Source organism: Triticum dicoccoides, chromosome 6A, assembly GCF_002162155.2.
Source record: "Triticum dicoccoides isolate Atlit2015 ecotype Zavitan chromosome 6A, WEW_v2.0, whole genome shotgun sequence".
Taxonomy (NCBI): Eukaryota; Viridiplantae; Streptophyta; class Magnoliopsida; order Poales; family Poaceae; genus Triticum; species Triticum dicoccoides.
Window position 1 is genome coordinate 621,430,389 of NC_041390.1, and position 27,168 is coordinate 621,457,556.

At 45.3% G+C, this 27,168-nt stretch overlaps 2 protein-coding genes, 4 non-coding genes and 2 pseudogenes across 6 annotated transcripts; 6 read left to right on the plus strand and 2 right to left on the minus strand.

The window, feature by feature from the left end:
- Positions 1-2,761: 2,761 nt before the first annotated feature.
- On the minus strand, positions 2,762-2,844 carry TRNAL-UAA. Its single transcript has one exon. It is a non-coding gene; the product is annotated as a tRNA-Leu (tRNA).
- Positions 2,845-3,038: 194 nt separating this feature from the next.
- LOC119318582 (rRNA 2'-O-methyltransferase fibrillarin 1-like) lies at positions 3,039-6,261 on the plus strand. The gene is made up of 6 exons (XM_037593162.1): positions 3,039-3,422; positions 3,850-3,945; positions 4,068-4,145; positions 4,233-4,409; positions 5,740-5,808; positions 5,896-6,261. The coding sequence occupies exons 1-6, from the start codon at positions 3,084-3,086 to the stop codon at positions 6,061-6,063; spliced, it is 927 nt and encodes a 308-aa protein (XP_037449059.1). The 5' UTR covers positions 3,039-3,083; the 3' UTR covers positions 6,064-6,261.
- LOC119319828 lies at positions 4,545-4,619 on the plus strand. Its single transcript, XR_005154651.1, has one exon. It is a non-coding gene; the product is annotated as a small nucleolar RNA snoR60 (small nucleolar RNA).
- Positions 4,783-4,857, plus strand: LOC119319829. Its single transcript, XR_005154652.1, has one exon. It is a non-coding gene; the product is annotated as a small nucleolar RNA snoR60 (small nucleolar RNA).
- Positions 5,171-5,266, plus strand: LOC119319711 (annotated as a pseudogene).
- LOC119319877 lies at positions 5,339-5,484 on the plus strand. Its single transcript, XR_005154697.1, has one exon. It is a non-coding gene; the product is annotated as a small nucleolar RNA snoR136 (small nucleolar RNA).
- A 5,949-nt stretch (positions 6,262-12,210) lies between the features above and the next one.
- On the minus strand, positions 12,211-13,863 carry LOC119316152 (annotated as a pseudogene).
- Positions 13,864-16,555: 2,692 nt separating this feature from the next.
- LOC119318583 (receptor-like protein EIX2) lies at positions 16,556-20,850 on the plus strand. Its single transcript, XM_037593163.1, has one exon. The coding sequence runs from the start codon at positions 16,632-16,634 to the stop codon at positions 20,643-20,645; it is 4,014 nt and encodes a 1,337-aa protein (XP_037449060.1). The 5' UTR covers positions 16,556-16,631; the 3' UTR covers positions 20,646-20,850.
- Positions 20,851-27,168: the final 6,318 nt, after the last annotated feature.

Here is a 27,168-nt window from a genome sequence, read left to right on the forward strand (position 1 = left end):
GGGAACGTAGCAGAAATTCAAAATTTTCCTACATGTCACCAAGATCTGTCTATGGAGAGACCAGCAACGAGGGGAAGGAGAGTGCATCTACATACCCTTGTAGATTGCTATGCGGAAGCGTTCAAGAGAACGGGGTTGAAGGAGTCGTACTCGTCGTGATCCAAATCACCGGAGATCCTAGTGCCGATCGGACGGCACCTCCGCGTTCAACACACGTACAGCCCGATGACGTCTCCCATGCCTTGATCCAGCAAGGAGAGAGGGAGAGGTTGAGGAAGACTCCATCCAGCAGCAGCACAACGGCGTGGTGGTGGTGGAGGAGAGTGGTACTCCAGTAGGGCTTCGCCAAGCACCGCAAGAGACGAGGAGGAGAGAGGTAGGGCTGCGCCAGGGAGAGATCAGATCGCGTCTTGGGCAGCCCCTAGGCCTCAAGTATATATAGGGGAAGGGGAGGGGGCTGCGCCCCCTTTAGGGTTCCCACCCCAAGGGGTGCGGCAGCCCCAGATCCCATCTGAGGGAGGCGGCCAAGGGGGAGAGAGGGAGGCGCAGGGAGCATGGGCCTTAGGGCCCATCTGCCCTTAGGGTTTGCCCCCTTCCTCCCCTTAGGCGCCTTGGGCCCTTGTGGGGGGGCGCACCAGCCCACCTGGGGCTGGTCCCCTCCCACACTTGGCCCATGCAGCCCTCCGAGGCTTGTGGCCCCACTTGGTGGACCCTCGGGACCCTCCCGGTGGTCCCGGTACGTTACCGATAAACCTGAAACTTTTCCGGTGACCAAAACAAGACTTCCCATATATAAATCTTTACCTCCGGACCATTCCGGAACTCCTCGTGACGTCCGGGATCTCATCCGGGACACCGAACAACATTCGGTAACCACGTATATCTATTCCTTATAACCCTAGCGTCACCGAACCTTAAGTGTGTAGACCCTACGGGTTCGGGAACCATGCAGACATGACCGAGACGTTCTCCGGCCAATAACCAACAGTGGGATCTGGATACCCATGTTGGTTCCCACACGTTCCACGATGATCTCATCGGATGAACCACGATGTCGAGGATTCGATCAATCCCGTATACAATTCCCTTTGTCTATCGGTACGATACTTGCCCGAGATTCGATCGTCGGTATCCCGATACCTTGTTCAATCTCGTTACCGGCAAGTCTCTTTACTCGTTCCGTAACACATCATCCCGTGATCAACTCCTTGGTCACATTGTGCACATTATGATGATGTCCTACCGAGTGGGCCCAGAGATACCTCTCCGTCACACGGAGTGACAAATCCCAGTCTTGATTCGTGCCAACCCAACAGACACTTTCGGAGATACCTGTAGTGTACCTTTATAGCCACCCAGGTATGTTGTGACGTTTGGCACACCCAAAGTATTCCTACGGTATCCGGGAGTTGCACAATCTCATGGTCTAAGGAAATGATACTTGACATTAGAAAAGCTTTAGCATACGAACTACACGATCTTGTGCTATGCTTAGGATTGGGTCTTGTCCATCACATCATTCTCCTAATGATGTGATCCCGTTATCAATGACATCCAATGTCCATGGTCAGGAAACCGTAACCATCTATTGATCAACGAGCTAGTCAACTAGAGGCTTACTAGGGACATGGTGTTGTCTATGTATCCACACATGTATCTGAGTTTCCTATCAATACAATTCTAGCATGGATAATAAACGATTATCATGAACAAGGAAATATAATAATAATCAATTTATTATTGCCTCTAGGGCATATTTCCAACACGGAGTCCGTGCCATCTGTACCACCGTAGGTCTTGGGCAGATCCCGCTCCTAAACACAAGGGAAGGATAGGGGAAAAGGGGCCCTAAAAATCATATAGATAGGGGTGTAGAAAGACCACTTTCATTCGACGTTTCGGGGCGCCCGATTCGATCAACGAATTTGGGGAGTTTGCAAATAGTATAAAATGTTCATGAATTCAGAAAATGTTCTTGATTTTAGAAAATGTTCGAAAAATTTGTAAAAGTGTTCATGAATTTGAAATGTTCACGATGTCAGGTATGTTCACGAGTTTAAAAAAATGTTCATGATTGTACGAAATTGAGAGTGGTAGTGTATGTCGATAATGCGGTAAAATGCGATCATGACCCCGAGAGGCATCTTTCCTTATGATCTGGTGGTTCACACGTGCGCAAACGAGCACCAGCCACAACAGTAAGGAACTATGACCAATAGAGTCAGACACAGAGCGTCATACTTCTTTATCTTGTGATGGTTGAGGAGTTTCTTTCTCAGAGGGTGCGGGACGCTTGCGGAATCCATGCCATCTGTACCACCATAGGTCTTGGGCAGATCCCGCTCCTAAACACAAGGGAGGGATAGGGGAAAAGGGGCCCTAAAAATCATATAGATAGGGGGTGTAGAAATACCACTTTCATTCGACGTTCCGGGTGCCCGATTCGATCGATGAATTTGGCGAGTTTGCTAATAGTATAAAATGTTCGTGATTTCAGAAAATGTTCTTGATTTTAGAAAATGTTTGAAAAATTTGTAAAAGTGTTCATTAATTTGAAATGTTCACGATTTCAGGTATGTTCGCGAGTTTAAAAAAAATGTTCAGGATTGCATGAAATTGAGAGTGGTAGTGTATGTCGATAATGCGGTAAAATGCGATCATGACCATTGAAGATTATGACTTTTTTTCTCCCGTTAGTATGTAAGGGCCTTTTGCTAGTAATAAATGAATAGAAAATATATGAAAATAACAAAAAAGAAAATGTCAAAAGTGGGGTTCGAACCCACGCCCTCAACGGGGACCTGAACTTAACTCAGGCGCCTTAGACCACTCAGCCATCCTGACTAATTTATTATGAAACGCCACGATTAATAATAAATCATGTTTTACCAAGTCCTTAATAATCCCGTGCGATCCAGCCGTCCATCCACCATTCACCCCACCAACGGCCCAGATGAAACCCCAACCCTAATTCCCCCTCTATAAGTCCTCCCCCAACCCCCCATCCCAAACCCTCACTCCCTCCCCAAAACCCTAAACCCTCCCTCGGCGGCGGCGGCGAGCATCCCCACACGACCCACACCATGAGGGCACCCATGAGAGGAGGAGGAGGCCGCGGCGGCGGCAGGGGCTTCGGCGACAGCGGCGGCCGCGGTGGGCGCGGGCGCGGCTTCGGCGGGAGGAGCGATGGCGGCGGCCGCAGCGGCGGCCGGGGCTTCGGCGGCCGGAGCGCCGGCAGGGGCCGCGGCGGCGGCAGGGGTGGGGGAAGGGGAGGTCCAGGCATGAAGGGCGGGGCCAAGGTGGTCGTCGTGCCGCACAAGCACGACGGCGTCTTCATCGCCAAGGCCAAGGAGGACGCGCTCTGCACCAAGAACATGGTCGCCGGCGAGTCCGTCTACGGCGAGAAGAGGGTCTCCGTCCAGGTCCGTGCTCGCTCGCTGCTCCCCCTCGGTTGCTTCTCTTGCTTATGCGCGGTTCCACACAAATTCGTAGACTTTTTACTGCTGCTGGGCGTATGGTAAACCAGCTTCGATTCAGCTGGGCAACCAGCTTAGATTCGGCTATTGTTAGTTCTTAGAGGAGCAAATGATACGCTCGTGTCAGTAGTTTTTAGATATATTCATTGGCTTCAGATTCTGTTGATGGATTTTTATGCCCTGTTCTGCTTCTAGAGCATGTGAATGATGTTCATTGCTGTTTGAAAGATGCACTCTTTTTTGATGCCCATATGTAAATTATGCAATTACTGGCTGATAAAGATGCACTTATTGGTGCTGATGTGAAATGATGTTCATTAGTGTTCTACAGATGCTGTAGACTGATGTTTATTGCTGTTTTGTTGTTATGCAGAACGAGGATGGAACCAAGGTTGAGTACAGGGTCTGGAACCCCTTCAGGTCCAAGCTGGCTGCTGCTGTGCTCGGTGGTGTGGACAACATCTGGATTGTAAGTCCTTTTTGTGCCCCGGTTTGCATTCTGGATTGTTTGAATCCCTCGCTTTGTCAAGGATGTACTAGTTCAGACTAGCACCATTATTGTAGTAGCTGACTTCGTGGTTGTTGTTTCAGGCTCCTGGAACTCGTGTGCTGTACCTCGGAGCTGCCTCTGGAACAACCGTGTCTCATGTGTCTGACATCGTTGGACCAGTGAGATCTCGTCGCTATTTCCTTTTGTGTATTTCAGTGAATGTCGCTTAATGTGAGTTGTCTTAATGAAGTCTTCTTACTTTACAGACTGGGTTGGTGTATGCTGTTGAATTCTCTCACCGGAGTGGTAGGGATCTTGTCAACATGGCCAAGAAGAGGACCAATGTCATCCCCATCATCGAGGATGCTAGGCACCCGGCAAAGTACCGGATGCTGGTCGGCATGGTTGATGTTATCTTTTCAGATGTTGCACAGCCTGACCAGGTATGCCTTTTATGAAGAATTTCTAGAGCTCTGCTTCTACAGTCTTGCTTACTACTATCAACACCAGTTATTATAGTTTACACTTACTGTTATTGTTTGTCTGTGTTCAACTCCTTCATGAGTTGTTTGGCGGCTTAGCAAAAGATGAGCTTTACTCGGATTCCCCTTCAGGACATCAAATGGATGATGCAAAATCGAGTCTCTGATGCGTTGATGCCTCTTTACCTAGTTGGTTTGCTGCATTTTCTGCATTTTGATTACAGCTACAATAAAATCCATTAGCATTACCAGTGGTTAACAATAACTGGTGTGTGACAATCTACTGTTGTTAGTGTGCAATGTTTACTTGGCTTTCTGTGGCCATATTTGGGCTTAGTAGATGATGAGCTAACTCGGATTCACCTTCAGGACATCACAATGTATGATGCAAAATCGAGTTTCTGATGCACATATGCCCATTGCCAGATCTTTCCTTTTGTGTGTTGCTACATTTCTATGTTTTTGGATTTTGACCATCACATACTGTATTTCATTGACTTGGTGTTAATTTGCCTTTTATCTGCCTCGTTTTGTGTAACAAGTTTGGATGGTGTTCCCACTGTGACACAGTAGTGTATATGATTAGCTAGTCCTGTATTTATTTTGGTTGGAAGTTCCCTTCTGCATTGAGGCCTGTTCTTTCTTGATGAGTCTTATTTGATAACATGACGGCTCTTGCATACATTGATCTTTTGTTGTACCTTTCCCTCTTTTGATATTTTGACAACCGTGATGAGCCAATATTACAGTTACAGACCTGTAATGACTCCTGCGGAAATGATCGCATGGTCAAAGAACATCTAAGGGACTGAGTTGTCTTGGAAATCTAGTTTTGTATCTTGGATCTTTCCTGTATCTAGTTGTCTTGAAAATGTTAGATCATGTTTTAATCTGCTTCTCTAAACAGTATTCGTGCCTGTGAATTAATTTATATGGTTCCTGGGTAATGAGGAGATGGGAAGCATAAATTAATGTTCCTCTCGCTATCCAGTGCAGAATTTCTTGTGTTGCGATTGGACGTCGAGGAACTACACTTATCTTTCTGCTTTTAAATTTGCTGGTCCAGTTACTATTTCCAGTTTGATCTTTGATAACATTGTGTTGTCTCATCTTTGCTTCACATTCTTTCTTTGCACACAATATTGAACCCACATTGAGGCTTGATTTTGAATTCGTTCTTGCATTATCAATAAGAAAGCCTCAGCTTGAATATTGCAGCATGATGTGGGTGACTTGTTAATGTTGTGGTTGTGCATTTCTAAACCTTGTCATTGCATCTTCTTTCCCACAGGCTAGAATCTTAGCCCTTAACGCATCATACTTCTTGAAGAATGGCGGCCACTTTGTCATTTCCATCAAGGTACCACTCAGTTTCGTTGTAGTTAGAGCGTGCCTTAGAAAATCTGAAATTTCCATTTGAGCTGACATTGCTCTTTCCATTGGCCAGGCAAACTGTATCGACTCCACCCAGGCGGCCGAGGCCGTGTTCGCCAGTGAAGTGGAGAAGCTCAAGGCTGACCAGTTCAAGCCCTCAGAGCAGGTGACCCTGGAGCCCTTCGAGCGCGACCACGCTTGCGTCGTTGGTGGTTACAGGATGCCCAAGAAGCAAAAGTGAAGTTAAGGAGGAAGAAAAGAAGTGGCTGTGTTGTTTCTGCTATCTGTTTTGCTCTGATGTACTAGTAGCGGTAGTTATGTTACCAAGTGTAAGACAATTCCTGCTGTTTTACAGCAGTTATGTTAAACTTGATTTGAGCAGGAAATGGTTATCATTTACACTGAAGATTGTTAGCAAGCCGTAACCATTTTCACTGAAGATGTTAGCAAGCCTGCCTTTTTGAAGCTATAAGTATATCTTCACTAAAGTATATTTCAAAGCAAATTTCTGAAAAGAAGTTATAACAACATATGTTTGGCAATTGTTTGAAGGAAAGCCGAAGTTGGGGTATTATTTGACTATGGTTTGTGTTTGTTTGCAGATCACAATTCTTTTGCCACGCAATGAAATACGCCTCCGGCATCATTTCGTTTCACATCTGTCTTAGCAACTTTAATATGCATGTTTTATGCTTTTGACTCTGCTTTGATCTACAACGTGCAGTATGCCTCAATCTTCATGTTTTGTTGAGTAAAATAAAAGCGCCCTCAATCTTCATGTTTTGTTGAGTAAAATAAAAGCGTGGTCCTAATTCTTTTCTGTCACTTATGTCCTAATTCTTTCAAAATGCATATCTGCGTTCCAAATCTTTTTAAATTGTTCATCCAAGGTCCTAATCCCGTCTGACCGCCGCTGACCAGTGCCACGTCGCTTTGACCAGTCCACGTCAACACCAGAGGGCCCAGGCAGGATAACGACCGGCCATGAATATTTGTAGAAAAACCCTCTAACCCTAATTCCCTTCCATTTGCAGTCCCTCTTCCTCTGCCCCACCCCTCTCCCTCTCCCTGTCTGGCGAGAACAGGGTGATTGACGGCGGCGGCTCTGCTCCAGTGAGAACGTTGCCGACTGTTGTCCGGAGACGGCGACACTAGGATGGCACCACATCTACAGCGACCCGGAGATCCTCCTCCGCGAATGGTAAGTTCTCGTAACCCTAATCCCAATCCTATTGTTTAGTTCCCTTTCATATATAGCATTTCATATATCATTTGTTTTCTATACTCTGTGTATGTAGGGGTTGATCAATGCTGTCAATGCATTGTTTCCTGATGCACAACATATATTTTGTGTGGGGCATCTGCATCAAAACTTTGCAAAGAACTGGAAAGGCGATGTTTTCAAGAATAAGTTGTGGCAAATTGCAAGAGCTACATATGAGGCAGACTGGAACTGGAAGAAATACATGCAAGAGATGAAAGAGCTGGACCAGGGGGCATTTGAGTACTTGGATGCAATTGACCCAAGGCACTGGTGCAAGGCCTATTTCCAAGAACTCCCAAAATGTGATTTGCTTCTGAATAATAGTTGTGAAGTGTTTAACAAGTAAGTACTAACTATAGCATTTGCTTCTTAACTGTAGCATCTCATTTCTCTTAACTGTAGCACTTCAGTTTTCTTAATAGTAGCATTTTATTTGTTGCCACTGTAGATACATACTTGATGCTAGAGAACTGCCCATTGTGACTGCTCTTAAGAAGATCAAGGACCAGAGAGAGGGATAGAGCGAGCAGAAGACTTAGGGACTGGGGAATAAGGAAAGCATAAACTCCAGGGGTCACATTGCTTAAATTCCCAACCGCCATCCGCGCGAAATCTCCCATGTGGGCCCTCGAATTGACGTGGCGGCGGTCAAAGCGCCACGCGAGCTGGTCAGCGGCCGTCAGACGGGATTAGGACCTCGCGTGAACAACTTAGAAAGATTTAGGACCCAGATATGCATTTTGAAAGAATTAGGACCCAAATGACACTTTCAGAAAAGAATTAAGACCGCGCTTGCATTTTACTCTGTTTTGTTTGAAGCGCTGCCAAGATTACCAGGAAATGCCAGTACTGATTACAGATGAAAGACTAGCAAGTGTTGTGTCTGTCAACGAGAATGCCTTTTACCATGTTTATTTGGACCTTTTACCATGTTATTTGGACTATATGCCAATACTGTTTGTGTTATATGGCAGTGGCGGAACCAGAGGGTGTGTCCCAGAAAATTTGGGATTTTTTTTATATATATGGAAAATTAGCTGCTGTTGACTATTGAGCCCAGGCCCACCTCATATTCTCGGGCTCCACTGTGAGCGAGAGAGAGGCACAGGCGCACAAGGCGCAACCGCATTTCGCTCGGCCGCCGCTCCCCGCCTCCGCCCAGTCGCTCCCCACTCGCGCTCGGCCACCGCCGCTGGGCGCTCGCGCGTGGCGGTCGCCGCTGGAGCTCCTTCGGTCCTTCCCGCCGCGGCCATCGACCGTCGCGCCTCCCCTGCCGAGGCGCCGTCGAGCCGACCCGGACCAGACGCCTGCCGCCGCTCCGGTCTCCGGAGGATCTGCTCCCGCCTCCCAACGCTCTCCTCTCCTCCGGTCCTTCCCGCTCCACCGCTCCCCGCCCCGGTCGTGGGTGAGTTTTGACGACGCCGTCACGCTGACTGCTAGTGCGCTCAGCAGCCTCCCCTACAGCTCTCTCAAATTGAATCTTGCATATATAGCAAACTGATGCTTGATTGCTTCTGCTCTGAACATATGCTTGCTGAAAATCATATATAGCAAACTGATGCTTGCTTCTGCTCTGAACACATGCTTGCTGAAAATCATATGTTTGCAAACTGATGTATTTCGGATGCTGCTCTGAAACATATGCTTGTTGTTGCTCTGAATCGTATGCTTACAAACTGATATAGCAAACCGATGCTTTTCTGAAACAAATGTATGTTTGAAAGTCTTGCTGTCTTGCTGACATTATGTTCTAATTGTAGAACTGAAGATGAAGAGGAATGGTGACATTAAGTCTTTTTTCCGGAATTATGAGGCAAAAACAAGAAAGGTTGCAGCCGAAGAGCAACCTGAACCTGATATTGATCCACCTCCAGTCCATTCGGATGCAGAGATTGACATTGATATTGATCCACCTCCAGTCTATTCTGATGCAGAGATTGACATTGATTTGATGATGAAGCGCCACGGCAACCATCACCCCAACATCCACATGCAAGGTCCTATAATATTCAAAAGGCTTCCACCTGATCCAGGGGAAATGATTCCTATTTCAGATTATGATGTTAATGATCAAGACGAAGTTCGGAGATGGTACATTGCAAAGAATGCAGTCCAACCATATGCACACAACTTTGAAGTCAAGAAAATGTATGGTAAAAATTGACACTTCAACTTTGTTTGGTTTGAGAACTACAAATGGCTAGAATATAGTGTCAAATATGAGGCTGCATTTTTCTTTGTGTGTTATTTGTTCAAAGGCAAATCGAATGGGGGGCCTAAGGGTGATGCCTTTGTTAAAGGTGGTTGGAAAAATTGGTATAGGCTGATGCATTAGAAAAACATGAGGGTGGTATTAACAACATTCACAACATAGCTCAAGAGAAGTACAATTTATTTGTGGCACCCCAACCATCAATTAATAACATTATGGTGAGGGTGGATAAAGAGGATTTGCGTATGTACAAGGCTAGGCTGACTTATTCACTTAGATGCTTGAGGTTTGTTTTAAACCAAGGACTGGCATTTCATGAACATGACGAGAGTGAAGAATCTAGCAATAGGGGGAACTTTATTGAACTTCTTAAGTGGCTTTAGGAAAATGATGAAGAAGTTAATAAACATGTTTTGAACAATGCTCCTCAGAATTGCATCTTGACTAGTCCAAAGATACAAAATCAAATAATTGAATGTTGTGCGGCGCAAACAACTAAAAGAATTATTGAAGATATTGGTGATGACCACTATGCAATCCTAGCTGATGAGTCTAGTGATGCATCTCACAAAGAACAACTTGCTCTCTGCATACGATTTGTTGAGAAATCGGGAAGAGGATGTGAGAGATTCCTTGAAGTTGTTCATGTTGCCAATACAACTTCATTGTCACTTAAGGATGCAATTCAAACTTTGCTTAAAGATCATCATTTGACTCCTAGTCAAATGCGTGGGCAAGGATATGATGGGGCAAGCAACATGAAAGGGGAGATTAATGGGTTGAAAACATTGATCATGAACGAGTCACCCTCTGCCTATTACATCCATTGTTTTGCACATCAACTTCAGTTGGTTCTTATAGCCGTGGCAAAGGAAAATGAACCATGTTTGTGGTTCTTTGATCATGTTTCTTACTTGCTCAATATTGTTGGAGTTTCTCGTAAGCGCCATGACATGCTTCGAGATGTTAGAGCTTAAAAGGTTTTGGAAGCACTTGAAATGGGTGAGATTGAAAATGGAAGTGGGCTAAATCAAGAGATGGGACTAGCTAGACCCGACGATACTCGTTGGGGTTCTCATTTTAAAACCATTATGCACATTGTTAGCATGTATAATATATGGACTATATGTCATAAAATTATACCGTGTGACACCTCTTTCAAATAGAAAACCAATTGTATGTCTTTACCTCACATTTTGTCGATCATCATATTATAGGTTTTCTTTAGGGAATCATCAATAAGTTCATTTCATACAGAACCAGACCATGCACATTCTTATTATGAGAAGGGGTCATTCGAGCCTATGAAAATAGGTTACTTTGTTTACACAGAAATCCCTACGTCCTTACATTCTATTTAGGTTAGGAATAGGTGTAATCAGAAAAGTGCGGCGTTTCGGTGCCCAGGCTCATCTATACCCGATCAGAAAAGAAATCAAAACAAATACTAGAAAAATTTAGAAAAATTCAATTTTTTTGTGTGGTAGATTAATTGATGTGTGAGGCCCGCTCCAATTTTTAACTCATTTGTTCATCTGAGTAGCTCTTAGCAAAAAAGACAAAATGGGTCAGAACAGTGCGTGAACAGTTTTTTCGCCGAGAGCTACTCAAATGTCAAAATGAGTTGAAGTAAGAGCAGACCTCACGCATCAATTAATCTACCACACAAAAAGTTGGATTTTTTCTAAAATTTTTGTAGTATTTGTTTTGATTTTTTCCGTCAGCGCCGGTGCAGCTGAGCCTGGGCCCAGAAGTGGATTATCGTAATCAGACCTGCTTTGGGCATATCTATCTATTCTTATTTGGGTACTATATGCACCTCTTTCGGCTTCTATTGAATCGAGAAATTGGATTGTACATCTTTCATCTTATTGATTTTGATATTGATTTTGATACATTCCAACAGATATTGCAAATTGAAGCTATTTTATGTCTGAAAGAATAGAAAGAAGAGAACGAAAGGGGAACAAAACATTGTATCTGGCAACTCTCATGTAGTTATGTTTAAACTTGAATACAATTTATAGATTCGACAGCAATAGTCCCTCGAACTCAAAAAGTAATAATGAAAATTCCTAATCCAATAACAGATTCCACAGCTGCCACTATGGAACTAATGAAGCAAAATGATTGACCCATCATATCTCCAAAGAAACGGAAAATACCAAAAAGTTCTCAAATTGACAGCTAATAAGATTGATTCAATTGGCATTGAAATAATAAGAATATTTAGTCTATTAAGGAGGATTCCCCAAATACCTAAAACATAGATGATCACTGAAAAAGTGAAATATTTTATAGAATCTGTTTCGGAAACATGGAATGTCATAGAAATTCAAATCATGTGAGGCTTAGAAAGAAGTCCCGCGTAGAGTCCATTGAGAGCCTATTTTGATTTTTTTCTCTAGTTACCCTTTTTCCTTCTCAAACAACACATAAAAGTTTGTAAATTTTGACATTTCAAAAAAATCTATAGGTACTACATTGTGGAACAGAGGGAGTATCATGGTGGCAGGGTAGTACATTTGGTGGTAGCGTTGCCCATGAGGAGAAAATTGGGTCCGTATCACGTTCTGCACTGATGCGTTGCTTGTGGAGCAGGTGACAGACTTGTGGTGATTGAAGACATCTTAAGTTCCAGGCGACAATCCTCCCCATGTTGATTCGTAATAAAGCAATAATATGCTTTTACCGACAAATTAAAATGTTTTTAAATCTAAACTTATTATGAGAACAATCGGCACTACATCATAATAATACACTAAACCTTTAAAAAACATAATAATAATAGGAGTAATACAGTTTGCGGTCAATACATATATAAGAAGACTGAAACAAGTCTCGGACCAAAGTAACAACACTTCTAATTAACACAACAGTGAGCACTTTGAAAATCAACCACCTCTTTTGCCTCACGTAAAAGACCTTTTTGCCTCAAGCAGTGAGCACTGTGGGTGCTCCATTTTTGCTGCATGGCCAGGCCTCTTGGCACCAAAGTGAAATATGGCAAACGACTCAATCCCAGCTGCGAGCCTCCTCTTCAGCGAGACCCTCTGCCTTTTAGTCCAGGGGTACCTGTTAGGCTTCTCCTCGCAGTTGCCGCACTCCGACCTACTATACAGGAACACGTCTGCTAGATTCACCGCCGCCACCATAACGCGTCTGACATAATTCACAAAGCAGTCTTCAGATTCAAAGCCAATGATGACGAGTGTGGCCAAGCTGTGGTGTTGGAATCCTCCTGCGGCAGAGTCCCACTCTACACCCTTGTTCTCACTATATGATAGTTCTTTCCTCTTCTCCTCATCCGTTTCTGTTAAACACGCATGATCCCATACCTGCATGCCAGAAATTAGGACGAAGATAAAAAAAATGAGTTATTGATAGAGCAGACGTAATTTGTATCTGGTGAGAAAATCTTGCAAAACCTAACATTAAGCCTAAGCACGTACCGTCATGTATAGCTCCTTCAGTAAGGGCGCAGCTTCAAGAATAAACATTGTCCAGGTGAGATCATACCCTTCAGGAAGACTAGCTAGATTCACAAACCTTAGTTGGCGGAAAACGGATGCCAGGGATTGCGTCGGACATTCTGGCTGCACCCAAATCTGCAACGAATAAGCATATGGTGAGATGGGCTCGCAGAGCGACAATCTTGAATTACCTTTTCGGAATTAAATTCCAACTTCAGATCTCGTATAGAGGTACCACTAAGAAACTCACTTAACTCAACCATCCTGCTGTAACTAAGGGCGAGATTTGTGAGGCTTACAGCCTCCAGCAATGGGACATGACCAATAAACAGTGGATCTTGGAACTGCAGCCAACCTTCAAAGACCATCTTTGTGAGTTGAGGGAGCCAGTTCAGCTGAACTCGTGCAAGCCTACAGTGGGCAATACTAAGCTCACTGAGATGAGCATGTTCAAGTTGCAGCGTGCTGCAATCACCAGAGTCACAATTGTACAATTGCAAATGCTTCAGCCGCTTGCAAGTGACGAGGACGTTTGGATATGTCCGTTTCACCAAATCTTAAATTCTCTAGGTCGAGGATAGTGAGACCACCAAATGCACTTGGGCAGGCATCAAAGAACAACATGAATTTTCTCCCAGCGGTGACCAGATCATCCTCGTCCAAGTCAATGATGTCATACTTCCCTGTCATAACACTGAATTTCGTATTCTCGACCAGGTGTGCCGCCATGGCACGACCAACAGCACGCCCAGTGGATATGGGGACATCATCTCTCAAGTAGAACGTCGTGGACAGAAGGCGGATGGTGTGTTCTCCAGGATTTCTGCGGGTCAATATGCTCTCCATCGCTTGGACCACAGCGGCATTGATGCGAACTAGTTCATCATCAGAGATGTCGGTGCATAACACGCCCTTGGGCAGGAAGTGCTGAGTGCTTATTATAAGTCGAGGCAGCTTGGCACAGAGCTGAGTCCACCGTCTGGAGAGGACGCTGGTTCTTGCAGCCTCGCGGAGATTGAGCCGGTCAAGAATGTTGATCAGAATGTCATCAGGCAATGCGCTGAGCCTATCAGCTCTCTTGCCTTTCTGCATTTGGCATAAAGACAAATAAAAGTTGATTTCACACTAGCTAGTTGCAAAAAAAAATTCATATTCTCATATATGCAACTTCTATGCAATAGCAAACATGTAACTTGAATGCATCATGACATGACATATTTTTTGTCATCACAACAAAGTTGCAATTATAAATGATGCAGTATTGATTCAGTCACGAAGATGCAGTTTTTACAGTCAAACGACCATATGCATTCTTGATGTAGATGTGCAGATTTTCAACCCTGATTAGATCTAGGGAAAAGGGTTCTCTCTGAAAACAAAAGATCCGCCAAGGAAAAGAGGACTATGAACTCACCGCCATGGCTCCTGCGTAGATCTGCTGAGGCCCGAGAGGAATTGGTCGCCGTGAGTTTGGCAGCTGGAGCAGGCTCACGAGTTGCCGTAAATTAGCACCACCGTATGATGATGACTTGACGCAGAGGGATGGTGGTGCAGCAGCGGCAGTGCACAACGCATGTACCTGCTGAGATCGAGGAAAAGTGGTGGCGGCGACACATAAGTGATGTTGATGATGGTGCTACTCGAGCACCTGGTCTTGAGTTCCGGGGTGAAAGCCTAGGTCTGACACATGTTGCTAGACCTGGCAATGACGACATTGTATGTCGTTACCTTGTTGAAGGCATTGCTCGGATATGCTCAGACCGGTTCTTCAGGGTGAAAATCTAGATTCTGGCCATGGGTGGTTAGATCCAGCGACGGCGATACTTGAGGCGTCGCTCCCTTCCTGAAGGCGTTGCTGTTGAAGAACCCCGTCCGTGTGGTGTCATGAGATGATTGGTGCGGATATGGTCATTGTTGTAGTTTGTCGATCGCGTGTCTGTTACTTTGGAATTTTTTTTTATCACCTACGTTTAGCTTTGGTCTTACATGACTTTGCTATTTGTCGGCATGTTTTGTGTATGTGAGTTAGTGTTGGCTGTGTGCATCCTAACTAACACATAGAAGCCGGGTGTGTACTCATTATGTTTGTATTCTCTTGATGCTCCATTTTAAGTCAATAAAATCCATCCTTTATCGTGTATATATAGAGGCCGGAAGCAATTTGTTAAAATCCTGCTTATTAGTCTGAATGATTACGACTGGATGGACAAGGTTATGGCTCACGTCTTTGGTAAATGCTCCAGTGTTGAAATAATTTCTTAGATGTAAAATGATCATTCTAATGCAGAAGTACACTCAGCAAATTAGTTTGCATTTTATATAATAATGTTGATCCTGACCCTGCACAAGACCAGCCACTGCATGAACCCCTCGAGCCACCAGTTCCTCTAGCTGCAATGGCACCACCATCCATTGTCCATCAAATGGCCTCCATCCCTACATAATCTTCGGTAAAGATGGTTCCTCCATGGCTTTGCTTTTCGATGGCAGCAGAGACAAAAACATTGGCAGTTCTATCGTGGTCGATGTAATGATGTGCAGAAAGAAGAACCATGAAGAGTGGTCTGGCAGATTCAACCGCGGGTACCCCGGCTTCCCGTATATGCGCCGGTAAAATATGCACAATGTATGTTTGCCTGCTGGTATGGTATAATGTATGTGGGTTGGTCTGCGGTAGTACTTTCATGAGCGCTATGACGTGCTCATACTTGGTCATGTAATCCGCACCCACCTCATGCGACGACCGCCGGATCCTGAGCGGCTCAGTCAGTTCCAAAAGCACAAAGCTGATTGTTTTCCTTGGCGCGGACATAGGTGGGCAGCACTAGAAGTAGAAGGGCAGGAGCCGCACATGAGTACACCCACCTTGGTGGGCCGAGCCTGCCAATGTGTTTGTCTACCATGCGCAAGACATTTCATATTGTCCTTGTGCTCCAAGTTACTCCCTCTGTAAAAAAATATAAGAACATTTATATTTTTCTTTACGGAGAAAGTATAACACATGCTTTGGAATGATGCAAAGTTCCGGTAAGAAATATTTGCAAAAAAAAAAAAAAAGAGATGACAACGACGCCGACGATCTCCACAGGTACGCTTTCTATTTCACGCAGAGGGAGCACAGGAATTCATACTTGCCGCTAGATTACCGAGGAGAAAATTGCTATTGCGGGCCTCGCCGGTAAACACACTTACGCACAAGTCACAATATGCAAGAGCCACCCTATTTCTAACCTTTAATGGGCAAAATGAAACCTTGTCCTTTAAAATCCTAATTACTGAACGTGCTTGTCTGCCGTGCCGTGCTCGGCGCGGTCGACTGTCCAAATCATTCAGCTATATAACTTGACTAGAAGAAAAGTACGCATGCAGTGCAAGACCAGGACGTGGACTGGGAATGCGCTGCTTCTCTCTCCTCTGCTGTTATACATAATTAATTACACATGGTTAGGTAGGTAACCGGCCAGCATGACAAATCCTGGTGATTTTTGTAAGTCAATGTATTTACAATTTTACATGCATCTAAAATTGTGTATTTCAGGTACAAGGAGAGGTTGCCTACACCAAAAAATCTCAGGACCATAATGCTAGATGTGCGACCTGACACACAATGTGTAGATATTGTTGGTGTTATTGAGCGGATATTGGACACAGATTACAGCTCCAGCTTCTGCCGTGCTGTGCATGGTGGGCTGTCCAAATCAACAAATTCTAGCCACAACTTGAGAATTGAAAAAGTATGCATGACAAGACCAAGACGTGGCTTGTAGACCATAACTAATCATGTACTGCGGTTGTGGTGGAACCGAAATAGAGATAAGCTGCTCTGTCCATTCTCCTTTCCATCTGCCATTCCGACCAATATGGCTAAGCTTGCGCTCCTCATCCGAGGAACTGCGCTGCTGCTCTGCCTATTGGTCTTCCAAGCAGCATCCACTTCCGATGGCCAAGCGAGTGTATCAAGAGCCTGCATCGGCAGCGAGCGAGATGCGCTTCTGTCCTTCAAGGCAAGCCTCCTGGACCCTGCTGGCCGTCTCTCGTCATGGCAGGGTGAGGATTGTTGCCAGTGGAAGGGAGTCCGGTGCAGCAACAGAACTGGCCATCTCATCAAGCTCAACCTCCGCAACGTCGATATGGAAGACTACAGCTACTACATGTACGACTACAGCTACTACATGGTTGACTACAGCTACCCGAACATGAGCAGTTCATTGAGCTTGTCGGCGGGCGAGATGAGCTCTTCTTTGGCGACTTTACAACACCTGAGGTATCTTGACCTGAGCTGGAATGACTTCAATGGCACAAGCATCCCTGTCTTCTTGTCTTCTCTCAAGAACCTAAGGTATCTCAACCTCTCATCGGCAGGATTCAGTGGGAGAATACCTTCTCAACTTGGCAATCTCTCAAAGTTGCAATATCTTGATCTCAGTTGGAATTATTATTATTATTATTATTATGAAAATAAGTCTTACATAGTGGATCTTGCATGGTTGCCACGTCTCTCTTTGTTGAGACATCTTGACATGAGTTATGTGGATCTTGGTTCTGCGAGGGATTGGTTTCAGAGGGTTAATATGCTTCCTTCTCTTAAAGTGCTTCGCTTGTCCGACTGTGGTCTCAATGGCACCGTGTCTGCTAGTATATCAATTTCCAACCTGACACATCTGGAGGTCCTTGATATGTCTGGTAACACCTTCAGAATACCTTCCCAATTTGGAAATCTCTCAAAGCTGCAATATCTTGATTTCAGTGGGAATTATTATCCTGATGTGGCTCTTGCATGGTTGCCACGTCTCTCTTTGTTGAGACATCTTGATATGAGTAATGTGGATCTTGGTTCTGCGAGGGATTGGCTTCAGAGAGTTAATATGCTTCCTTCTCTTAAAGTGCTTCGCTTGTCCTTTTGTGGACTCAATGGTACCATGTCTGCTAGTGTATCACTTTCAAACCTCACACACCTCGAAGTCCTTGATATGAATGATAACACCTTCCACACTTCACTCAAGCATGCGTGGTTTTGGAATCTCACGGGCCTTAAAGTGCTTCACCTCTCAGATTCCGGCTTGGAAGGGTCCATTCCTAGTGATTTGGCAAATATGGCGTCCCTTCAAGTCATAGACTTTAGTTGGAACAATCTTGTGGGTTTGATACCAAAGAAATTAGAAAATTTGTGCAATTTGACAAGTATGAGGTTCAGCTATAACAACATAGGTTTGAGCCTAGAGGAGTTCATGGAGCGATTGCCAAAGTGCTCATGGAATACACTACAAGAATTGACACTGGGGAGTGCAAGTATGACCGGGAATCTACCCATTTGGATTGGCAACATGACCAATCTTAGTATTCTTCAAGCAGATAGCAACATGTTGACTGGCCCTTTGCCTGTAGGAGTTGGAGCACTAGGTAATTTGAAAATATTGGACCTGAGCTACAATAAGTTCAGCGGTGTGATGTTGAAAGAACATTTTACAAGCTTAGGCAAATTAGAGTTTTTGTACCTCAACTCCAATAAGTTGAGCGGTGTGCTATTGAAAGAACATTTTGCAAGTTTAGGCAACTTAAAGCTTTTGGATCTCAGCTGCAATAACTTAAACAGTGTAAAAGATCAATTTGCAAGCTTAGGCAAATTAGAGTATTTGGACCTCAGCTACAATAACTTGAGCGGTGTGCTATTGAAAGAACATTTTGCAAGTTTAGGCAACTTAAAGGTTTTGGAGCTCAGCTACAATAGCTTCAACAGTGTGAAAGAACAATTTGCAAGCTTAGGCAAATTAGAGCGTTTGGACCTTAGCCACAATAACTTGAGCGGTGTGCTATTGAAAGAACATTTTTCTGGTTTAGGCAACTTAAAGGTATTGGAGCTCAGCTACAATAACTTCAGCAGTGTGAAAGAACAATTTGCAAGCTTAGGCAAATTAGAGCAATTGGACCTTAGCCACAATAACTTGAGCGGTGTGCTATTGAAAGAACATTTTGCTGGTTTAGGCAACTTAAAGGTTTTGGAGCTCAGCTACAATAGCTTCAGCAGTGTGAAAGAACAATTTGCAAGCTTAGGCAAATTAGAGAATTTGAACCTCAGCCACAATATCTTCAGAGGTGTGCTCTTGAAAGAACATTTTGCAAGTCTGGGCAACTTAAAGCTTTTGGACCTCAGCTACAACAAATTCAGTGGTGTGCTCTTCAAGGAAGATTTTGCAAGTTTAGGTAATTTGGAGCATTTGGACCTCAGCTATAATAACTTCAGTGATTTTCTTTTGAAAGAATGCTCAACAAGTTTAGTTAATTTAAAGCATCTGGATCTTAGCCATAATAAATTAGATAGTGTGCTCGTGGAGGAGCATTTTGCAGGCCTATTGAATCTAGAGTATCTGGACTTGTCGTACAACTCTTTGAGATTTGCTATCGACAAAAAATGGATCCCTCCCTTTAGATTGAAAGTTGCAAGATTTCGGTCATGCCTACTAGGCCCCAATTTTCCAGAATGGCTTAAATCGCAATCAAACATTGAGGTTCTTGTTCTCAGTAATGCGAATCTGGATGACATTATTCCTGATTGGTTTTGGGTGACATTTTCCCAAGCTTCATTCCTGCAAGCATCAGGAAACAAATTGCATGGCTCATTACCGGCACAGTTGCCTATAAATATAGTACGACTGAACCTATCTTCAAACTCTTTATCTGGTTCATTGCCATCAGAGTTAAATGCTCCACTACTCGAAGAGTTGTTGCTTGCAAACAATCAATTCATAGGCACCATCCCATCGTCTATATGCCAATTGACTAAACTGAAAAGGTTGGACCTATCAGGAAACCAGTTAACAGGAGATATTATGCAGTGCCAAAAGGAACTTGTTCCAAACTCTACAGATCAATTTGGCTCTGACATGCTGAGCTTAGCCTTGAATAACAATGATCTCACTGGTGAATTCCCTAAATTTCTTCAAAGGTCATCAGGATTAATGTTCCTTGATCTTTCTTACAACAGGTTATTTGGAGGATTGCCAGAATGGTTACCCCAAAAAATGCCACACTTGAAAATATTAAGAGTGAGATCAAATATGTTCAGTGGTCATATTCCTAAGAGTCTCACTTCCCTTCATGGTCTTCATTATTTGGACATAGCACATAACAAGATAACAGGAAGCATACCATGGTCTTTGTCAAATCTGAAGGCAATGATGACAGTGGTGTCACATGACACGGGGGATTACATATATGAAGAAAGCATCCCAGTAATCACAAAGGACCAAAAGCGTGACTACACCTTTGCAATTTACCAGCTCCTGGTAGTTCTTGATCTGTCAAGTAATAGTTTGGCAGGACAGATTCCAAAGGAGATGCCTTTACTCATTGGGCTTACCAATCTGAACTTGTCAAACAACCACCTCACAGGAGCAATCCCAAACAAAATTGGTGATTTAAGGCAGTTGGACTCACTCGACCTATCCTTTAATGAGTTTTCTGGTTCAATACCATCAAGTTTGTCAGCTTTAACTTATTTGAGCCACTTGAACTTGTCATACAACAATCTGTCCGGTGCAATACCATCCGGACAACAACTACAAGCTCTTGATAACCAGATGTATATCTACATCGGTAACCCTGGTCTTTGTGGAGATCCTGTCAGCAGGAACTGCTCAACACATGATGCAGAGCAAAGTGCCCTCGAAGATATAGATCATATACCATCTGTTTATCTTGCCATGAGCATTGGATTTGTGGTGGGTCTGTGGACAGTTTTCTGCACCATGTTGATGAAGAGGACATGGAGGGCTGCCTTCTTCCAGTTTGTTGATATGATGTACGACATGGTTTATGTGCAAGTGGCTGTAAGGTGGGCTCACATGATGGAGAAAACTCAAGACGGTGCACCATGAAGTGCCCAACTCTGCTGCAGCCGAATTTTTTGTATCCATATGCTATTTGTATGTTTGCACCATATCTCTATTTGTAACCCTAAAGGGGTCTTGGCTGGACGTATGTATTGTACTGATGTATTGGTATTTTGTATGTTTTGTACTGTAACAAATGAAGTGTATATGTTTGTGGATTATTTAAGCTGAAGTCAGCCATTGTTCGCTCTTCGCTGTGCACTGCACGGAGAAAGATACAGCCCCATATGGGCACTCTGCCTTTTTCGTGTTCTTCAGTTTGCGTTGTACATTCCCGAAGAGTAATAATTCATTGGCATAGAAAAAAAATGACACCAGTTGGTCAATATGTGAACAGACTTGTTTGTAAGGCATACAAGATATATCAAGATTCAAGAGGCAAGAGGTAGAAAGCTTTGTTCACCATCAGTGCTAATCTGAAGCTGCCATTTGAGCTGACATTTTTTACTCGACTCGACCATGCCCACCGAGGGTGTGTTTGCCAGTGGAGAAGCTCAAGGTGCCGACCAGTTCAAGCCCTTGGAGCAGGCGACCCTGGAGCCCTTTGATCACGACCATGCCTACATCGTTGGGGTTACAGGATGCCCAAGAAGCAAAAGTGAAGTTAAGAAGAAGAAAAGAAATGGCTATGTAATTTCTACAGTCTCTTTCATGACAGAGATTTAATTTGGGGTATATTTGCACTTTGGGAAGGTGCCATCATGAATGTTTGCATGATCCCATGCCTGTGCTAGTTTCTGCTTTGTTATGTGCAAAAATCAAGATGTGTGTTTACAGCAGCCAGCAGTCTGCGGAAAGTACTGACTCGTGTTACAACACCAAGGAACAAGGACAAAACTATGAGGAACTGTGTTGTAAGTGTAACAGGAGCACCACTGAATTTCATACTGGCTGTTGTGACAGATTATTTTGTACCATCCAAATCCCATAGTCAACACATCTTCAGGCATTAAACTTGTTTCCAGGGGAAATCTTCGGAACAGAAAACGAACTGAAAAGTGTAAAACAATGCTGAAAGTACGCGCTCCCGGTTTCACATGCAAACAAGCAAAAGCAGATGTATATATAAGGGTCTCTGTTTGAGCAAAGCACCTCCCAAGATCAGCAGAGTGCTCGAGGTTCGGCCAGTCTGGTGACATTGACATGGCACATGGACAGAAATCAAGAACCACCAGGTGCTCCCAAAGTGTATGGATCGAACGAACACTAAAGCCTCGAATCAGCTCCTCGGGCATCAGTCCCAAATCAGCTCAGCAGAGAGATGCTCTGCTTTCTATCGTCATCTGGAAAATGGGATTCTGAATCGACAAATTCAGATTGTTTACTGAATAAGGTTGTTAACTGCACCCAGTGCCACAAATTCATGTTGTGTGTGATGCCAAGTCTGATCACAGAACTTAGCTTGTGGTATCAGTATCACACATCCAAAATACCTATAGCTAGTACATAAACCCTTTGATGTATACATGACTTCCAAATTAATTCTCTCTCGAACACTACAGTACATTCAGTGCAGTCACAAACACGCACGGAACATATGGAGAATACATGCTTTAAGGTGATGCAAAGTTTGAAGTTGGGGAGCACATCTGGTTCTTCCCACCTCATGCGAGGAGGCAACATCCATCGCGACAGAAGTAACCACCGGCAATGGCCATGGAAAGTGGAGACACAGCACTGACCAGGAGTGTCTTTCCAGACTTCTTGACGCCGAGATCCCATGACTCTAGCACGGCCGATGTTGCTCACAGTATCTACATGAGGAAATAGCCATCGCTTAACCACAAATTGACATATTGTGAAACAGGTGCATTATATGACACAGTAAAATTATGTTAGATATTTTAGTCTTCTTTCCCGCTTCAGTTTGTGCTAGTTCCTAATCTCCTGTTTCTTTCTATAACCCTGTTACCTTGCTCTTCCTTCTCAAGCCTAGCCTAGCAGTCTGATCTACCCTATCATCTAGGAACCACTACAAAAGCAACCGCACCATGGGCTCACAGTGGGTACTCAAATCAAATCGAAAGCTATTTCTATTTTTTTATCAAGATCGATCGATTAACCGAATCTAATACATTTCTGTATTGCTCTTGCATGAATCCACTAACAACAATGAGGTTGATCATTCAGGTCAAACATTCAAATAGCGTAGGGGATTTCTGTGTGCAATCTCTACAATCAAATCTGAAAGCAAAATGGCGCTATAGAATGCACTAGCCGCAGGTGCATTTCTTGGATCTGTGAAAGGCCCGCAGAATGTACATTAGATACACAAGCAGCATCTCTGTAGTACTATTACAGCACAAATGATACCATATGAGAGAATCCGTACAGATTATATGGTGTCCATTGCCACCCTGCTATCTTCAACTAGGAAAGACAGTGCAAAACCATTCTCAACTGTTTGGGCCTCGCACTTTTCTTTTTCCTGAAAATATCAAATACTACAAGAGACACATTCCGGTCAGTGTCTGTCTTTGCTCCCTCTGAAGAATTAATTAGGAAGCCGCGTATTAAGGAGATGATATGAATCCATTGTTGGAAGTGATCGATCATATATTTCTGAGGAAAATCAACAATGCTATGGTAAGGAAACAAGTCTAGCTAGCAACCCAGAACATAGCAGAGGCGGATCCGGCTTGCCTGCTCCCTCCTCATGCTCCCATCCGTGCTCCCACTTCATCCTAAGGCTGTCTTTTCCCTTTTTGCTTTCTAATCTAATCATCCCCCTGATTTTAAGGAGGTGGGGCCGGGCCTTATTTTGTCCAATCAAATCAAGCCACATATCCGGGAGCACGGATCGGCACACGGGGAGGGAGCAGGCAAGTCTCGTCCAGCAGAGGCAACAGAAGATATCAAGCACATTGATGGTACTGTCTAAGACGTTTCTTTAACCAAATAAAATGATTGATATTTTTAAGCATGGATGGACTAAAAAACTGCAGTGCAGGCAGCAGGCTCAAACAAAGCAGCCGGCGTCTCCTCCCAGCTCCACCGACGACCGCGAGTGTGGCGACGGCGGAGCGAGCAGAGCCGCCGGCATCAATGGATTTGGGGCCCATGTTATACCGGCCCCACCCATCAGGCCCTCTAAAACGGAGGCGCAGGTTGTGCGCACACGCCGTCGAGCTTTGCAGCTCCCAACCTCGCTACTGTTAGACGATCAGAAATTTTGACTTACTTAATTACCTAGCCACCGCGTCGCTCCCGCAGGGGCGACTCGGGCGGCGTAACCCTAGGCCGCCGCCGGCCCTCTCCCACACCTCTCCTCTCCCTCGTCGTCATCGGAGGTGGCCGCCGGCTCGCCGCTCGGCTGTCGGTGAAGGTGGCGGCGAGGATCTGGCCGCCCCGTTCTTCCTCGGGGGGCTTTGGATCCGTGGCGGCGGCCTCGGCTGGTGGATCGACGCCGGGTCTGCGGTGACCGGTGCTCGTTGGTGCTGGCCGTTCTTCCTCGGCCGCGGGGGCGGCGAGGCGACGGCAGGTGGCGGCTGTGGCGCGGGCGTCTCGGCGGCACCCGATCCAGATCCGAAGGCCTCCGTCTACTTCAACCAGGGCTGCCTCCGATGGTCCTGCTTTGGGCGGCCTTTGTCACCAGAGTTGTACCTGTTTGGCGGCTGGAGGTGGGAGGTGGCTCCGGAGAAATCCGAGGCCAACAATGCTGGCCACGACGGCGGCGACGCCCGGGGGCGCCATACCCTTCTTGTAGGCGCCGTCTAGGTTGCCTCCTTCCCCTCTTCCTTCCACCCAGCTCGTATGTCGGGCGAAAGCCCAAATCCTTGCCGGATCGAGCGACAGCGGCGCTCCGGGCATCGTTACCCTCTTGGGGGTGTCGTTCGTGGTGAGCTTTTGGGGTGGATGTGATGCTTTGGTTGCTTGGCGGCGGTTGGTGGCATGGTCGGAGTTCGTCTGGTGGAGGTGCGTTGGCGCTCTGCCGCCTATGTGCTCAGCCTCGGAGTCCTTCTTCCACGGTGGTTGGTCTTCAGCAGCCCTGCCAGACTCGGCGGAGCGGTGCTTCATCCTACTCATTGATGGCGACGTATCTCGGCGGCGTGGCATAGTGGAGATTCGGCGTCCGATGTGTGGCGATGGACTCGCGCAGGAGGACGAAGCTATCTAGTGTTGTGGTGATGTCGATGGCTGAGTGGCCAAACAAGGTAGAAGCCTCAATATTTGCTCTGAAGACGGGCCCGTGGAAGCTGGCGGCGATGACACACGAGTGCATCAAACCGGTTTGTACCCCAGACCCGGTATGTGGCTCGGTTGGGGCTTCCGGCTTTTGATGTTAGGCTTAGATGAGTGGTCTGGATAGTGGCCCAGCTAGCACCCCTTCATCATTTTGATGTTAGGCTTAGATGAGTGGTCTGGGTAGTGGCCCAGCTAGCACGCCTTCATCATTTGGATAGGAGTAGCGGCAAATGTTGCCAAGATGGCGGATTCAGGGGTATTGTTGTAATACTTTGTAAGGTCCTCAAGAATAATCAATAAAGTGGCCGCATGCATCTCCCAGATGCAGAGGCCGGGGGTCATCCTCCTTTTCTAAAAAAACCTCGCTGCTGCGACCGGTGGACGACGTTCGGTCTGCAGTCGAGCGGCCTGAGCGGCGCCGTCCGTGGTGGGGCGGATGGGGAGCAACACGCACCTGTAGGACGATCCCGACGACGCCTCCGCCCGGCCCTCCTCAACCGCTTGCTTGATTCCCTCCCGTGGATCCGATCCTGGCACCGCTCGGACTGATTTGTGTGCGGCGCGCGCAGGTGGTCAAGTTTTGGCGGCGTGGTCGTCAGAGGTGAGGAAGATAGTTTCTCTGTCTTCAACTTCATCCTGCCTGCGAGGGGTTGCTGCCTCGTAAAATGCGGCTACAATTACTGCTTCGTCAATTAAATTCATGTTGTGATCATTGCATATTAGGATCAAATGCAAATTTATGGATGCTTGACCTAAACCATGAATTTGCTGACACTGCATATTTGATATGTAAGCAGAAGCTTTTATTGTGACATTGTGGGCAGATATAATGCATGACTGCATAGTTTTGAAGAATTTGTTGGTAGATTGTTTTGGGCTAAGTCCCTCCACATGGAGGTGTGTTGGCAGCCCAACATCAGCCCATAAGTCCAACACATGTCAGCCGTTGATCCTCGCTGCATCCAATGGTTGAGAGCGCTTCCAAGGGAAGTGAAGCAAGAAGAAAACCCTAGCCACTCCACCCCTTGCTGGTGGTGGCTGCCATTCGTGAGAGTGTGAGAGAGAGCACACAAGAGAAAACACAACCTGAGAGAGAGGAAGAAGAAGAAGCAGAGGTTCTGTCCAGATTTGCTGCATTTGACTAGACATTGTTTAAGCTGGTGTTTGGAGGTTCAAACGTTCCTGGATCGACCCCAAACTTGGTGAGCTCGTTCCTTACTTTGAGTACTTCGATCTGGTTAGCAGGTTTGAGGATTGGGTCAGTGGAGCATCAGATTTGAGAGTGGTTTTGTCAGCTCTGACTGCTGCAGTTTCAGAACAGAGTAGTTTTGGGAGACGAACAGTTTGGGTAGGCAAACGATGTCCAGTTGAGATGAAATTTGGAGGGTATCTCAAGAACTCGTGTGTCTACTTGTCTGCCAAATTTGGTGCTGTTTGGTTCAGCGGTTTAAGAGCAGTTTGCAAAACACTGAAGGGTACAGAAGGGTACGAACAGTTTGTGGCTGTTGTTGCTGTTGCCGGTTGGCAACGTGGAGAGTGTGTTGTAAATCTCTCTCTAGAGGTTCTAGAGAAGACTTTGTACTCATCATTCTCATAATGAAGTTGTGTGGACCGGTCGGTCCACAACCGTGGTTTTTTACTCCTTAAGTTGAGGAGGTTTTTCCACGTTAAATCCTGTGTCACTTGTGCATGTTGTTTGTGTTATTCCGCTGCTTACTTGTTGGTTGAAGCTGTCCTCAAAGTTCATCACAAGTAGAGGGGGCTGTGTAGTGTGCATATTTGCCGTGCCAGTGAATTTGTGCAGCGCATTGTTGCTGTCCAGCCCCAACAGATTGAACCGTATTTTAACTTCTGATTTCATCCCATGAAGTGTTTGATGAATTGATTATGTGGATTATATAGATGAAGATGTGGTAGATTTGTAAATGGCAACAAATCACCCAAATTTTGGATCTATTGACCATACATAAACATTTTCTTTTCTTATATATTTGTGTGCTTCAGCGTTCAGTCTTCCTTATATTTCAGAGTGGTCGCAGCGTGCGAAATGGCCAATGAGAGAGGTGGCTAGAGGAGATATTGACCCCGAGGCAGAGCATCCTCTGTTCCCTCACATCAGGGGGTGCCAGCTCCGGTGGCGACAGACGGTGCTTCTTCGATGGTTGGCGGCTAGGCAGAGACGTTGTCGAGGAAATCTGATGAACGGCGGCAAGTACAACAGGCTCCCTACACCTGGATCTTATTGGCCGTGCCACAAGCAAGGCGCTACCCATGGCTTCTGTAAAGATCTATGTGTTGTTGCCTAATTTTTTTTTTTGAATTT